We start from the raw sequence: 16,898 nt of genomic DNA, 5'->3' as shown, positions 1-16,898 counted from the left end.
AATTTTAATCTGCCATCCTGCCCAAGAGGGGAAGCAGCACAGTGGAGAGGTAGGAGTCACGTCCAGCCCACTCCGGAGTCCAACACAGACCAAGGCATCTCTAGTGGTGTGCACACCACTAGCAATCTGTCCTGCTGCCAAAATTGCAAACAGTCATGGCTGTTCCACAACCACTTCCAGAGATGTTAGGAGGCCTTATGGCTTCAAAATCTCCCGTTTCCTGGTACTCCAGTCCTTCCTCATCACCGCAGATGTCTCTGGACACTTAAGTCCCTCGTTTTACCCAGTACCAGCCTGTGGGACATATTTGCCCACATCCCCTGAAAGGGTTCCTTCAAGTGGAAACTTCTCTCAACTGCTGTTCACCCTCCAGCATGCAGACACCACAGAGCACGTCTTAAATCTGTCTCAGCTGGAGTTTTGAAATGTCACAGAGACATTTGCTGAGGGAGGCAGGGACGAAGCGATGCAGCACCCACTCCCATCAGGAGCGGTGGAGCTGCGCCCTGTGAGAGTGATTTCCCATCTCTGGAAGTTTTGCATATGGTGCTGCTGTTTGCACCAGGAACCACAAGGTAACTCCACTGAGCAGGACTAGCTCTACCTGCAATTACACTAGAAAGAAATATTTCCTCCATCTGCAGGCAGCTTTTCTGTACCGGGAGAGCGAAATGTAAGCAAAAACGCAATGTATCTTACCTCATACTCAGAGCGTTTTTGCGGTTAGCATCCTTGCTACTGTGAGAGCCCCGTCTCTGAACTGAAAGGGAACAAAGGCTTGGAGAGCACCCTGTAATAACATTTGTATCCTGCTCCAAAAAGGGTTGGAGCTTGGCCTTGTCCTGTTTTCTAGTGGAGGAGAAAAGTGTGGGCAACTAACTTAGCGTGGCCAGGATGCTCTTGATAACATCAGTATCTTTTTTACTGCCACCAGCACTTGTCCAGGACAAGGATCCCTATTGTGCTAGGTGCTCTACAAATCAAAGCTAACACCTTGGAAATTATAAGAAAAATGCATGAGCCCGTTCCCAAGGGTTTACAGCTTAGAAAAAGCGAGACAGACACAGAGAGGGAGCAAAAGGAGACAGTGGGGGAGCACCGGTCACCTTGGTAGACAGTTGCTTTAGACCTCTGACTGCACAGCTATCATGAAGTCATTTAGCACTGAGCAAATAACGGTTGTTCATGAATATTTTATTGGAATGTTTTCGAAAAGGATGTACTTCCATCAAGAAGCATGTATTAGCCCAGCGGGGCAGAGAGATGAAAGAGAGAGAGAAGAGAGAAGGAGAGGGAGGAGAGGAGAGCGAGCAAGCTCTGAAATAATTAATTACCAAACCCCTTCCCCGTGTGAATGACTTCCTGCTGAAATCTTCTGAGATTGAGATTCTTCTGAGATTCAGATTCTGAATCAGATTCTTCTGAGATTCTTCAGATTCTTCTGAGATTCTTCTCTGGCAACAGAGATACCGGCCCAGGATAGCGCAGCCCTCCTTTTGCAGCTCCGCTGTTGCAGTGTGGAAGATGTTTAACCATCCACCCGGTCTGTATCTGCATCCAGACTTGCTCGCTTGCTCCCACCTCTGGAGCTGGCCCATCCTCTCCCGTATCCTTTCGGGTAAAACTGCTGCTGCGTGAACGAGACGGGTCTGTTGCTCCTCACCTCCCCTCACCAGATGGGTGATATTGCTCTGAGCGAGTTCTGAAGACTTGGTCCCCGGGGGCAGATGACGTCTTTTTCACTCTTCCTTGGGGACCCACCTAGGAGGCAGGTTTTAACGACAGCCTGGCTTTGCCCGCACTGTCCCTCTGTCCCCGGCTGGCTGAGCTCTTGGGAAAACCCTGGTGCGAGTCAATTCGAGCCATGTGGCTGTCAGATGCCGAGGCCCACTGGTCCCTAGCCCACCCCAGGCCCAGGCAGAGCCCATCGGCTCACTGCTGTCCCTCGGCATTCCCTACTGCAAGCTGGGACAGGCAAAGGGCACCAGCTCGTGTGCCATCAGCAGCTCAGCTGGCAGATGGCATCTCACGCTGCAGTAGTGTGGCACCCTCATCCCTCCCACGAAAAGTGGCGCATTTAACAGGCGCGATGGGTTTTCAACTGGGTTTTGCAGGAAAAGCAAAGGCAGGCTTACAACATTCCCCTGCCCACCTGTCTGGCGTGGAGTAGTCCTGGACACGAGATGGCCAAACTAAAAGGACTTACATGTGAAAGGGGTTTTCTCCATCGTGGCTGTCATCCTGACAGATGCCCAGAGTGGCACACTCTGCTCCCAGCACCTTCAAGGGAAGGGACTGGAGAGCAAGAAGAAAAAAATCCTTTCCAATCAAAGGGAGCCCGCCCTGACTCCCGAGGTTTGCATTTCACAGAACGACTCCTCTGTTCAACCAGGGCGTCCTGCTGAGGCTTTTAACCCTCTTCACAGAAAGCGCGTGGCGTACGGGTCACGTCCTCCCGCGGCGAATGTGCTTGTGCACTCCCTGCCCCTCCGCAGCGGTCCCGCTGGGCGCAGGAGGGGCGGACGGGGACAGGCACACGCATACACCCCCCTCCCGCTGACGGGGACCTGCCCTCTGCAGCAGCCGCTGGTCGAGCTCGACCCGCCTGCTGCTGGCCAAGCCAACTGGCTTTTGGTTTTCGTTTTTCATTACTTTTGGCAGACACAGCAACGCCAATTAAATCGCGCGGAGCGGAGGTATTCGTTGTAGGTAGGCAACAGAATGGAGGAGAAGGAAAGAGAAAAGAAGCAGACTTCGCGTTCTTGTTTGTACACTCTGGAATAATTTGATATTAGAAAACTTGGCCAGGTTGTTGATGACCCCTTAGAGCCGCTAAGAAGTATCCTTATTAGCAATCTGTGCTCTCCCTGTTGGACAATCAGGACTTATGTTTGTATGCTTACGGGTTTCCACTGAGGAAGAACCCTACCCCCGTGGAGCAGTTTGTTAAAGGGAGAAGAGACCTTTGAGATGGCCTCTTCCTTCCACCCGTTATCATCAAAGCAGCACGTATTCTGACTGGGGGCCCAATGAATCAAAAATAAAATGGTCCCAGCACGCCAATGTAAGAATTGCTGCAGCACTCCTCCAGCCTGCTCCTTTCTCTTGATATGGCACTAGGAGATTCAGGGAGCAAGCCTGCAGCGAGAAAACAATATTATGGGGTGGTTATTGCAGGCATTAGTAAGATGCTGGAAGAATGGAGAGTACCAAAGCTAGAGAATCCTTGGGGATACGCATCTCAAGGCTCTTTGCTTTCTTCCTGAGGGCAGGAACAAGAGCTGACTCAGGCACGATGAAGGCACATTAGCAGGATGTTCTTGCCATCACAGAGGTGAAACCAGCAGCTCTGTGCTTCAAGACCTGCAGGGCTTCTTTACTTACTCTTCTGCTTAAGACACCGCAGGTCTGGGGTCTCGCTGGTCTTTTTGTGTCGCCAGCAGACCAGTTGGGTTGGGAGAGGCTGCTGTCAGTGCTCAGGCAGGTGAGTCACTCCTCAGCAGCAGCTCTTCTGGAAAGCTCCCCTGATCTCTCACCAATGTTCTGCCCTGCTCACCGTGCAGCAGAAGGATGAGCAAAGCCTTTCCAGCTCACTCTGGCTGCTGCTGGGCTCCTTCCAGCTGTCCGCCCCTGGGAAGGTAGTGCTGCTGCCTGGATGTCTTCTCTACACCCACGCCCCAGCTCTTGCAGAGAGCTCTTTTCCTGCTGAAACACTGAGCATAAGAGTGCAACAAACCGCACCTTCCACCCTTCAGACAGCTTGCGCACATTTTAAAGGGTGGAGATAATGTCCACAAAATGCAAAAGCAGGGTGGCTGTTTGGGTAGAAGAAAGAGACAGTGAACCAGGAGCAGAGGAGCAACAAGAGAAGCAGAACTGAGTTACAGGAGATCAAAGGGGAAGAAGTCTACAGGGGAAGAGCAAGGACTGAGATAAAGCCCTTTGATAGACTCCCCACACATGCAAGCCATTGCACAATTGAAACAGAGGACCGTGTGCCTGGGAGTACTGTAGTTGCAGGAGAGAGGACTTCTATACACAAGAAATTAGGGACTGGTATCTGCTGGCATGGCAACACCGCGATGTGTTATTGCTGGAGAACATGGAGTTCTTGTCTTGCAGACGCTGAGTCATAGGAAAGACAGAATAGTCATTTCAGGGTGTTGACAGCTTAATACAAGGTTAGACCTTCCATTTCCATGCCAACAGAAATGGTGACAAATACAAATGAATTGTTTCAGATCAGGCGATGAACTTGCCCTGTAGTAAAAAATGAGATCTTGTTGAGTGCTCCTCTGCTGGGTATGGAGTTGAGTCAAGAGATGGGCATGCCCTACAGTTTCTTTGCCCTGTGCAGAGGTGTTGCTGGCATTAGTAGATGCTGGTGGGTGTCTGGGTAGGATGTCTGTCTTACAGCACATTTTTTTCTCCTTATTCATTCTTTCCCCATCCAAGGACGGTTTTGGGGGCCAGGCATGAGGGATGGAGAATATCATCTCTATCCAATAGAAGATGGAACATCTTCTACCCTTTCCCCTGCTGTGTGACTCATGTTGGAGGGAAGAGAGACCAGGGCCACTACAGTGAATGTAAAGTACTTACCAACGTGGCCTTCTTCCCGCCGCAAATGAGGAACAGGACCAGAGGTAGACAGAAGCAACCAAAGCAAAAAAAAGACAGGTCACCACAAATGTCACAGAGGTGGTGCATCACAATGTCCCTCTCGATTAGTACTATGGACATTCTGAATTGGAAAGATACTGGATAATGGCCTGTTCATACCTCCCAAGGCATAGAAAATTGAGCCAAAATGATGAGCCCCCAGTTTGGAGCTGGGGATTGATGCCACTGCTCCACATGAGACACATACCCACATGGCTTGGTGTGGAGTCATGTGGCCATCCTCATGGACGGAAAAGGTCCCAAAGGTAATGTCTGAGATCCACTACTACCCAGGTTGGGACCACTCACTGCACCTTGGTACAAATGGAGCTGGAGGGTCAAGGAGCAGTGGGGTTGAAAGTGGACAGAGGGAATCCACTCCGTACACCAACCTTATATAACAAGACAGAGGTAGAAAGGCGTGAATGCAGCTTTTTCCAAATTCAGGAACCTATCTCCAGCAGGTCCTTCAGCGGAGCCCTAACGAAGTCATCACAGGGCTTTAAAAGCCCTGCTTTTGCCTGTGAAACAGAGAGGAACTTCTCCAGGCGTATTTGTGTATAAGGAAATTGACAGCTGAATAACACATCGCACAACTTTGTACAACTGTGAAGTCTTCACAAAATCATAGCATCACAGAATGGTTGAGGTTGGAAGTGACCTCTGGAGATCATTTAGACCATCCTCCCTGCTCAAACGGTGTCAGGTAGAGCAGGTTGCTCAGGACCATGTCCAGTGGGGTTTTGAATACGTCCAAGAACTGAGACTCTACAGCCTCTTGGTGACCTCTGTTGCTGACCACGCACCAGATGCCATATCAGGAGACTCTGACACTCTCGAAATACAAACTCATCTGTGGCACTGTCCAGTCAGTCCCAATCCAGATCTTGCAACAGGGGTAGGGGCACTACGGGCAAAAAGTACCTTGTGATGTCCCCTGAGCTGAGGGCAACTGCTCGCCGCTCACAAAATGGAACCTGAAAACTAGGAATCACTTCCAGATTTCCCTTCCTGAGTAATGCTCACATTTTAAACTCTGTGTCTTCAAACAAAGAATAAACAAACAGCCATCTAAACAGGAAAAATAAAGGAAGGACTGAATTGGTCACTAAAAATTGGTTGATGAACTTGAGCAGTATGTAGATAGCTGCATCCAGCCTCTACGCAGATCATGTATATGTCTATGTGTGTGGACACAAAAACACGTTGGCTGTGTATAAGTCTGTGTGGGCTCATGTCCGTGTGTGTGTAAACAAGGCTTCACCGCATGTCACCTTTCCCAAATTTTCTTCCCTTTCATCACAAAATGGCAACATCTGCTTCAGGGCTAGAAGCAAAGCAGAAGGGGGGGAAATCATCTTCTTTACCATAAACATCCAAATTCCTGTATATGCCAGGAAAACAGAATTGCCCTCGTATCACAGGCTGAGGTCTCATTCTCTCAAGCGCAATCGAATGAACTGCTGTTGCTGTGGAGCTTGTCTAAAAACATCTCTCTGCATTCTGCTCATTCAGGCCTTTTACGCCTGCTGTTCTCATTATTATGCTCTTGTTTTTCCAAGTGCCGAAATCTCACACGGACATTTATAGTTTTATCTGCACTTGAATACACAATCAAACGCCACAGGCAGCACCAGCCAGGGGCTGCATCATGTCCTCGCCTACATCATATTTTCAAATTCCAGCAGAAAACATTGATACCAAAATGATCCGATGGCTCAAACCCAGTTGTTATGAAAATCAATGGCGCAGAAGAGGCAGACTCGTGCTGGTCTCCATTTACACCCTCTTCTCCCCATTCACATTCTCTTCTCCTGAGCCTTTCATGGGTTCCCAGGAACAAATATTGTTCCCAGTATATCTCCGTCCATGAACACAGCATCATTTAATTTGGTGGCAGTAGAAATCCCTTTACTCGGGCCACTTGTTTTCATCTGACACATCCCCATTCAGGAGTTTGGTGGGATTTTGGACAGGCTGGAAGCTCCTATACTGTGGCAGAGCGAAGAAGGTGATGCTCTCAAAGAAGGAAACGCCACTTGAAGGGCTTGCTGGAGGAACGTTTGGTTAAACTACGCTTGTCCTTGAAGTGCGATGCAAGATACTACTTCAGACACAGGATGGTCAGCAGGCTGTCCTTGTCACCGCCCGCATGCAGGTGGCCGTTCTTGTCTCCATTGCAACGAGCCTGTTGTTTGTTCCATTGCCTTGCTGAGCAGTCATGGCAAAGGAGGGGGTGAGGCAGGTCAGGGGGGCTGCTAACGGGAAGCAGCAAGTGTCCGCTGTCATGCACTCACATTGCACGGTGTTGTGCTCTGGCCGCTGAGGGCAACAGCCTAGTTACTAGAATGAGGATTCATTCTTGAGGGAAATCCTTCAGGGGCAAGTTTTCACCCCGGATTTTGTTTTGTCACTCTGAGGCACAGCACAGCACTTAGGACATCTGGCAAAGCCTGGAGAAAAGCTGCAGCAGCAGCTGCGTATGTCAGTTTATCCCCTTCCCGTGTGCTAATGAAACTCTGGTGACATCCCTGGATCATCCTTTTGTCACTGCTACCCAAGTACTCAGAGTATCTCAGCATTGCCACAGGCAAAGTTCCATGTGAGCCAGGCGTTTGCTGTTTCGAGGTCCTTCTCAGCCATCCCAACTGGATCTCAGTGCTACCAGACAGTGAGAGAGCAGGATATGGTCAAGATCTTACACATTTTATCTTCTAAATGCTCAGGGTGGGGTTGACGGTGTTGATCCCTCACTGAAGGAAAGACACCAATCCCAAGCAAGTTATCTAGTCTCTAGCTATCAACGCTGGACTGTGGACGGGAATTTCCTGAAGATGATCCAGCAATTGGTTTTGGACACTGCAGTCAGAAGGCTAGTTTAGACTAGGTTGGATGCCTGCCTTTGAAGAGGAAAAGAAACTTCAGCATCAGCAGAGATTAAGTGCAGCACTGAGCGCCGGAGATTTGTGTATCTGTTTAGGAGTGCCTGCCTTTCAGGTGATGCCTGCTCCCCACTGCTTCCACAGCAAGTTCCAAACAGGGAATGGTTGGTTGAGCTTCGTGTCCATTTCCTGGGCCAAAATGATGGAAACCTCCAGAGGAGCTCTTCAGTATCTGAAAGGCAAGTTGCCACAGGCTGAAGTTTTTATTACAGTATGGGCACAATGGAATTTGCAAATGCTGACAGAGAAAAACACAATTTGTCACTTATTTAGATCACCATTTCTGCCTGTGGAGCTGTTTGATGGGACTCCATAGTCCCTTTGATGCTCTCCTCAGGACTGAAAAATCTCCTCCCACATCCCAGCCCCTGCGCTGGATGTCTACCAGCCCCATGCTTTCCCCTGCCAACTGGCACCTCCCTGCTGTCATTCATGGTTCAGAGACAAATCCTGACTTCACTCTTTTCCTATCTTTATCTTTAGCAAAGACTTTGGAGTCTTTTTCTCACCATCAGTGAAAATAAGTGGTGTAAGCCTGAAGGTGGAAGATATTGCCCAGAAATTTGAGATCACCAGAAGTGCAACTTGGGCAAGTTAAAAAGAGTAGCCAGAGCCTTTGACTAGAAGAAATATAGGAGAAGATATGGGAGCAAAAGCATTTTCTTTATGAGTTGCTCCTCATTCTGTAGCGTTTTTTTGCATGGCACTAGAAGAAGTAAGACTCAGGGTCTGGCCAGTGGCTGCATGGAGCCTGTGCATCCCTGTTCCCTGCTGGCCATTTCTTCCCATGAAGTGAAAAGAAATCCTCCCATCACCCGACCAAAGGGGTCAGGACACCCTCTTCTCCGCCTACGTGGAGCCGTTCCTGCTCTCCAGCCTCAGAGAGATGAGACAGGATTAATAATTGTGATCAATGTGTTTCCTGTTTCCAGCTACAGCGTACCAGAAAGTATTTTGTCCATATGATATATGAGTCACTATGGGATGTAGCAGAATTCTTTGGCCTTGCAGCTGTGGAGGTACAGTATTCATCTTCTCTCAGCCTATAAAACATGCAGCCCAGAGACATGATGAATATGTTTTGCAGAAGCTCAAATGGAAACTCCAGGGAAGTTCCTCGAAAATGTTTCTAAACAACAGGACATTCATTTTGTTAGTTAAACAAAGTAAGATAAACCTTCCAGATCTCCTTACCCCTTCTTGCCCTGACCCTCCCCACTCCCCTGGCTTACTTCCAAAGCCTCTACAGAGAGGATTGGTGGGGGCTGGTATTAGCTCGAGCCCCTGTTTTCATTTTGGAGTACCCAGCCTTCGTCACAACCTGCGCCAGTGGCTGGCAAGTTGATAGTCATACCTGGGCATCCAGAAGACACAGACCAAGGGGGAAACAAGAGGCAGGGGCAGTCCAGGGATACAAACCCTTTGCAACAAAAGTCTCTCATCTGGCTGTGCAGTGAGGGAACTTGCCTGGTGCTGTGTGATGAATTATCCCCCACTCATCATTCATCCCATGTCTTGCACTTGTCCCCCGCTCTGTTTATCGGACCTGTTGGTCCCGCTGCTGCCCAAAGACTGCATTAAATTGGTTCATCAATCATCTGGCTGCCAGTCACAGTCTTGCCAGGGAAGGGAAGAAGCGAATGGATAGAGGTACCGTAAAACTCCACGGATATAATATAATTTTGATTAGGGAGAGTGCTTACTACCGCAGCCACTTTTAAGCCCGTTAGAATAGCTGTTTGTATTACTTACTACTTAAGTTAAGGCACTTAGCTTGAAGAGGCTGTAGTGAATTAAGCCCTTTGTTAGTAGGGCCTTTGGATCTTCATTCTTGCCCCAGTCCTGGCTGCATTACCCTCCAGAGTCAAGCACGACGGGCTAGTCAATACCAGCTAAGTATTTAGCCCAGTGACATTCATAGCTGGGGCTTTGCTTTTCAGGGCAAAGAAGTAACACAAGCAAATATCGCTTCAGTGAGTCCAGAGCCGAGTCTGCGAAGAGGAGCTCACCAAAATCCGTTTCCAGGCTGGGTATGAACGGCTGGACAAGCGGTGTCTTTGCACCATTTGTCACATCAGCCCCAGGGGCTTGGCCGGGGCCCTGGTGGCGCACGTTACCCCATCCCCACCTCTGACTGAGCAGAAACAACCTGGATGGATGCAGAGGTTTGTCGTCGCAGGCGAGGCTTCTGCGTAGATTGGGGCGCCTGTGGCACCCAGGGCTGCACAGAGCACGTCCACCACAGGCACTGTGGCCACCCAGGATGGGGCTGTTTAGGGAAAGTGGAGACAGCACCAGCCTTGCACTAGTGTGCAGACCAGCACAGCATAAATCTGACCTCATTTTTAGCCAAAATTCGATGGGGTGTTTTCCTTACTCAATATTTTTACCTGAAATACATTATTAAAAAAAAAATAGCTAAAATGGATTTTTTTTTTTTCTTTTTTCTGAGGAACAGGTTGCCCAGGGAAGTTGTGGATGCCCCATCCCTGGAGGTGTTCAAGGCCAGGCTGGATGGGGCTTTGGGCAGCCTGGTCTGGTGGGAGGTGTCCCTGCCCATGGCAGGGGGGTTGGAACTAGATGATCTTTAAGGTGCTTTCCAACCCGAACCATTCTGCGATTCTATGATTAATTTTAACCACAGTGGAATTGTGAAAGCATTTATCATTTGACCCAAAAACATGTATCGAAAAGGAAGACTCAGTTTGTTTCGATGCCTGAGGTGCCAGTGTTGTGGCTGGCAGCAATTCCCAAGAGGGGTCCACAACAGATATCGTTCTCTGTACTTGCACCGATTTGGGCTCCGGAAACTTGAATCGCTGCATCTGCTTGTCCGTCTGCAGTGTTCGATTGTATGCTTAGGTGGCCAGTCCTTCTAAGTAGACAAGTTTTGTCGTTCAGCTAACAGTACATGAGGTACAGACGCTGTGAAGGCAAGTGAACAGCCTGACCACTGTCTGCATTTAGATGTCTTGGTTTCTTTTTAGGTTTAAGGACCGTTATTTTCACCTTTTCTACAACATCAAGGAAAAGCTGGTGAGACTGGGTCCGACTGGGCTCTCTGAACTACACAAGACATTTCTTGTCCTCATTTCCCACATGGAGTTTGCTAGAACACAGGCGTCCCTAGCATGGAAGCCCCCAAACAGGTTGTGACTTCTCCGTGGTCAGGTGTCAAGTGGGCTGGGTCATAAGCTGTTGGATGGGTACCAAAACCAAGGGACTCCCTCAAACTTCACAGAGATACCAAAGATCTGCTCCCCGTTTTAAAAAAAAAATAAATTAAAGGAAAACTGCTTGTTAGTTGCCAGATGCTAACCTTTTAAAATTGGCCTCAACTGCATTTTGTGCAGTAACAATTTTCGAGATCTGTTTAGCTTAAACCTGCAGAAATGCTGTAATTTGCATACAGTGACATTGGGGAGTAATGGGATGGTTTTGCTAATTGGGGAAGGGCAACAAAGAATTTTCCTAGTGATAAGCAAATCCTTTCAGACTAGTCTTACACTGATGGAGGATGGTTCCTGTGTTGATGATTTCTCCGTCCCAATGGAAACCTTTCTGAATGGAATAAAGGAGGAATATAGGATTGTCCTTCCTATGTGCTCTTACCAATGCATTCTACATTCAGAATTTGATAGAGGAGGGATTTGATTTTGCCAGATCACAAAATATGCATTAGGCTAAAAAAAAAAAAAAAGCAAACCACACTCAGGTTAGGTAATTTGTTGGAAACTAGAACTTCTGTGACAGCGGAGGCCTGTTCCCCAAGCAAAATCAAGCTATATCATATCATATATCATAATACTGCAAAATTCAGCAACTCTATGTCAGAACGTGACTAATACAAGACACCTGGTTTGGGCTGGGCTGAACATTTTAGTGAGAAGCTGGATTTTCACCATAGGTTCCAATCCCTTCACAAAGATCAGGGCTGTCGTCGAAGAGCTCATCAAGAAAAAAAGCTGGTCTTTGTGAGCACATTTTTCACTAGGTTGAAGATCCTATCAGAAAAAAGCCTATTAGTGCTTGACAGATCAGCCTTCTGAATCCCTTTGGGTCACTCAACACATCATTTTGGGTAGATCCGACTTCTTTTATTGAATCCAATCAAGACATGCTGTCAAGTTTTCAGATCATTTGACATTTTGGTTAATGGTTTCTTTTCCCTTTGAGTTTCCATCTATTTTTCAGTGAAAAAAAACCTGGTTTGAAGCTGTGCAAAGTTTCACTTAAAAGAGGTCAACCCAGAATGTTGCAGGATTTTCCATAACATAACACGACATTTCAGAAATGTCAAATTGAAATGCTCCAGCATTTTCAAACTTTCCCTCCATTTTGGGGTTGAAACTGTTTACCTCAGTTTATCCAAAAGCTCAGATAGCTTCAGTGCTGTGCATTTACCTTTGCTTGCCAAGTCCGACTTAACTTCGGTGAACAGGAGCCTCTCAGCTCAAGCCTTTTATTAACGCTGTGATGGGTAGCAGATGCTTAAAGAAAATCTTCGAAGAGCGCTGAACGACCAACTCTTTCTAAAGCTTTCTCCGCTTTCCATGCCAAGACTTTCAAGCGCCCCCAACAAATATGTCCACGATGCACAAAGCCCCTGGCATTTTTCTGGAAAGGGCTTTTCTTTTGAGTGTTTGGAGGTCCCAGACAAGAAGCTCATTAAATCCCTGGTCACTCTGGTGAGAGGTCTGGCTGAACATCCTTTGCAACGTGAGTCGGATGCCTTCCCCCTCTAAACTAAAGGGCATGACAGTAGATGTAAACCTGGGAGTTGTTTATATATTGCTGCTTTGAAATGATCATTTTCCTCCTGCCTGCAGCCTAGTCTCTCTCTCTTCTAATATGTATTGTTTGACATTGTTTCTGCCTGAAACATTTAGAAGGCATTATGCTTAAAAAATTAGGTTGATGAATGAGAAGAGACGGTTCTCCTAATAAAGTCATTGACAGAAAGGCCAGAAGCCTTTTTTTCAGCATGGAAGCTTGTCATTTGGCTTCTGTAAATTGCTCTGAGTAGCAAGACAGTAAAAAAAAAAAAAAAAAGACAAAAATAGAGCAATAGATGACACTGAAGCAAAAGTGTCCCAGCAAATTGAGCATTTGTGGAGAAATACAATTAAAGCATTACGAATTCGTCGCTCGCAACGAGGGAACAAAGGCTGTCTCAGAACTTATGGAGCTCATATGCCTCTACGAGAAGCATATACCTTTCTTGTAGGTGACAGATCTGTTACTGGCTGCCAGGTGACCCTGCTGATATCACACCACGGTCTATAACAATGATGTCCTCCTTTCATCACACTGCAAGACTGAGATCCACTGTAATGGCATTGAGTGGTCTTGTCAATGGGGACATCAGTCCTGTCCAATTTTAGCTTTCCTTGGCCTGTTTTGAGCAGGCATTTTGTTTTGTCTTGCCTCCTGGGAGCAAAGGTGCCTGGAAGGTGTGTTAGAAGAACTGATATTTGAATACTTCTCAAACTCCAGGTGCAGCTTTCTGCAGCGGCCATCCTGCTGATGCCAGTGTGACTGTGGGATCATCACAGGAGACAATCCCCACTCAGCGGTGAATCTGCTTTCTGTGTTCATCATTGACAGCTGTACTAACAAGCTGTAACTTCAGGAGGTTCATTGTGCTCAAGCCTAAATGCCTTGTATATAACGTTGGGAACTCCAGGTGATCATGTTGAATTCAAGGCACCTGCTTGGGTACTCAAAACTATGTAGAAGAAGTGATACAATTACCAGAGCTTTGGATTAGTCTTTTGAGCTACTAAGAACCATAGCAAGAGACACAAAAGCCATTGTTAACACCATCAAAATGGAAGCTCCTCCTCCAGCTGACACATCCATCTGAATGCACCACCCCGCAAGAGAGAAGACCATGGGTCCAACACCAGGGGCCTCACTAAGCATGTGGGTCACCCCTCTGATAATCAAGGGAACTGCCCTACTCGTATGCATAAGTGTTCATCTGAATCAAGGCTGAGAGAGTCTCTACTAGCTCTGGTTTCCTAGGTGTTTGTCCTGCACTAAAGCTTGGGCCTGAGGTGGATGCAAGGTAACTGGTGGTGTCTGGCCTCTCTGAGGTGGTGAACCTGGACCAGTCATTCCACCTAGCTAGTATGCTCAAAAGGACCGCAATGGAAGGGAAAATTCAGCGTCTCTTGTCCTTGTCCAGGTAAGAGCAGATCGAACATTTCACCTGACTTGGAAGAACATTTTTGTGCAAGTGGGACATTTAAAGGGCTTTTCCCTTGTTACCTTTCCCAGCCAGGTTGGAATCCAGCCACCTCACAGAAGCGGGGCTGTAGCTGTGTCTGGAGGGGGCACTGCAGACCCTTGTCTCGCAGCCCATCTGTCCGCCTTCTCAGGGGAGGCTGAGCCATCTCAGAAGTCATCACGATGCATAGCATTAAATCCTAGGATATGTATAGGCTTAAAGGCACTTAAAAGTACCACTTGACATACCGCTGGTTTCATCTTCATCCTAATTGTGCAAATAACCTCATTCAACTAAAAAATTATCTGATTTCCAATTTACTGTCATATCCCAGGATCATGTTTCAGCCAAGAAATGAGCATCACATCTTCATTTCCAGGTGAAACAAATAAACATGTTGTGTTGTTGTTATTGTTGTGTATCTTGCAGACAAACAAAGCAGTAGCCAAGGGGGACTTCCACCATGCAAGCTCCAGCTCCCGGCGAGCACTCTTCCTGGCTGTCCTGTCCATCACAATCGGAACTGGCATCTACGTTGGGGTGGCTGTGGCTCTCATTGCCTATCTGTCCAAAAACAATCACTTATGAGCCTCAGGAAAGGGGGAGAACCAGCCACCCGGCGCCTGCACTGCAGAACTCCCCAGCAGATCAGACTGCATGATTTTCCAAAAAGATCAAGAGACAAACAAACACCTTCTGGGGGCAGGTACAGGATAAGACGGGCTTGTGCATTATCGTAGGGTGGGAAGCTGGCTGGGGTGGGGATAGTTCCATCGTTTGTGATGCACAAGTCTTGCTTCTCTTCACGAACCCCCGTACAAGAAAGAAAGAAGGAGAGAAAGAGTGAGAGAGAGAAAGAAAAAGGAAAGTGAGAGAGAGAGAAAAAAAACAAAACCAAAACCAGAAGGAAGGCAGCTGGGGGAGGTGTGGAGAGGGGTGTTTTGCCTTTGCCTTCTTTGCAATACGGTGTTTACAAGGAGCTGGCAAACTGAGCTGTTCTCTTAATACTTTCTTGGTCACCTGAATTTTTCAGCCAGCATGAGCTTGTGCTTAGTTTGCTCGTTAAGCACGGCACTGAGATCTGGGAAAGCACGGACAGTGGCTGGTTCTCTGAAAGAGCAATATAACAACAGGAGGAAGAATATGTTTTCTTTTTTTCGAATGCAGGACTCATTTGCCTGAGAGTGAAACAGAGACCTCAGCGCAGAATGGTATTGCCTACTCTTCTTGTGTGGGCAGGTTTCCATGGAAGGAGAAAAGGAAATAAAAAATATTTTTTCTTTCCTATCCTTGTTTTTGGATTAAGATGTGACCCACAGGCCCACCCAGTGCAGAACAGCTGAGGTTACTGCATGACTTGGCTCCGCAGACTGAGTGTGAGGTCGAAGTAGCATGGGATCCGCTGTAAAAAGAATTCCTCCATCCAGTCACATCGTGACAATGGCACATTCCTGTGGCGTTTTGCTCATCGGCGTTGCTCCGCCTTACCGTGGAGACCCGCGTAGCAGTCAATGCAAGAAACCTGGGGGGGGGGGGGAAAAAAACCGCAAACTGAAATACTAATCAATTTTAAATTAAAAATCGTGGGAAAGCATGGGAATTAACCAGGGGAAGGAATGCTTCATACATTTCTGAGGTACTGCTCATACACGGAGCAGTGAAGGAGACCACTCGGATTACAAGCTCACAGCTCATCCGTGGAGCAGGGACACAGCATAGCCATGGAGAGACAAGCGTGTCCCTCGATGAGCAGTGCAATGGTACGTTGTAAGGGAACGGAGCATTGTCCTTACTTCGCTGACTGAAACGATACACTTATTTCCTTCTTTACTCCTTCCCCACCGTCACCCTTTCATTTTTTTTGCCTTACAGATGTACCATTTCATCCCACCAAGGGTGTATCAGCATAGATATATATGTATCTACATATATATACACAGAGAGAGAGAGAAACTGATCAAAACAATAAGCATTTTATTATTCACCACCTGGTGTTTTACAAACACAATTTCTTTAGCCACGAATGTCATCAAAGACCTTTTTTTCCAACTCTGTATTGTGTGTCAGCTTTGCTCTGGGACATTTTTTTTTTCTTCTGTTTTGGGGTTGGCATTATTTTGGTTTTAACTTGCTTTTTTTTTTTATTTTGGCGGGGGTGAGGCGGGGAGGAGGACAAACACATCCAAAACTATTTTTCTGCTAGTTATATGGTTTATTAAAACACGTGGTATACAGCTGCTGATGCTCCGTGTGACACTTTCTTTGGACAGATGTGAAGCGTTAGACTGAGGGAAAATTGCCCCAGGACCCTGAGTTCAGCTGCCTGGAGAAGGACCCACATGGACCATCCCATACTGTAGCTGGACCCCAAAACCTGTTGCAGTCACTGACAATTTTTTTTTTTTTGCATTGATTTGTTGGGCTTCAAAGCAAGCCTAGAGACCCGCAACCCATAGTCATCTTCATCAGTTCTCAGCCACCGCTAAAGCTGAGGGCCCAGTAAATACAGGTCTTTGGCCAGGTTACCCTGTTAAGGTAAAGTCGACTCTGTAGTTCTTCCCCTTCAACTTTTTTCCTAGCAGCTGCTATGGAGGCCCCTTCCCTTTGAAGCAAGGCAGCAGTGAGTGGGCAAGTTAGAGTCCCCACTCTGTATTTGCCCCAGTGGGCAGTATCTGGATTTGGGCAGGTGAGGGACAAGGGCACAATTTGCTGCCTCCTTATTCTTCCAGGAGGATGCACAGGGTTTCCAGCTACGGTGCTTACAGCGGGCTCTCCAAAGCAGTGCGTCATGTCTTTATAAACCAACCTGGGATGCGTGTTGCAGTTCTTGCCTCGCTTCCCCCTGGAAATCAGGTGGCTGTGTCCACTTTCGTTCATGTTTGTCCCAGTTCAAACTATTCTTCCCTTTCAGGAAGAACAGGAAGTTTCTTTCTTGGCTGTTTTTAAGGGTGAAGTGTTGCTAGACTTGGATGACAACAATGTCGTGTACGCTAAGCCTGGACTAATGTCAAACACATACCTCAGTCCAGTGCTTATTTTGCCTCAGTTCACAACGTAGTAAC

The 16,898-nt window shown here is 47.4% G+C and overlaps 1 protein-coding gene across 2 annotated transcripts in view; it reads left to right on the top strand.

Moving 5' to 3' along the window:
* The window catches only part of SYNDIG1 (synapse differentiation inducing 1), a 75,317-nt gene extending 59,949 nt beyond the window's left edge, over positions 1 to 15,368 (top strand). For both annotated transcript variants that reach the window (XM_063328030.1, XM_063328029.1), the window contains exon 4: positions 14,266 to 15,368. In XM_063328030.1, coding sequence (XP_063184100.1) covers positions 14,266 to 14,424 — 159 coding nt within the window. In that variant the 3' untranslated portion in view covers positions 14,425 to 15,368. The remainder of the gene's footprint in view (positions 1 to 14,265) is intronic.
* Positions 15,369 to 16,898: the final 1,530 nt, after the last annotated feature.

The sequence above is a fragment of the Chroicocephalus ridibundus genome, chromosome 3 (genome assembly GCF_963924245.1).
Source record: "Chroicocephalus ridibundus chromosome 3, bChrRid1.1, whole genome shotgun sequence".
Taxonomy (NCBI): domain Eukaryota; kingdom Metazoa; phylum Chordata; class Aves; order Charadriiformes; family Laridae; genus Chroicocephalus; species Chroicocephalus ridibundus.
This window is presented reverse-complemented; position numbering and strand designations above follow the sequence as displayed.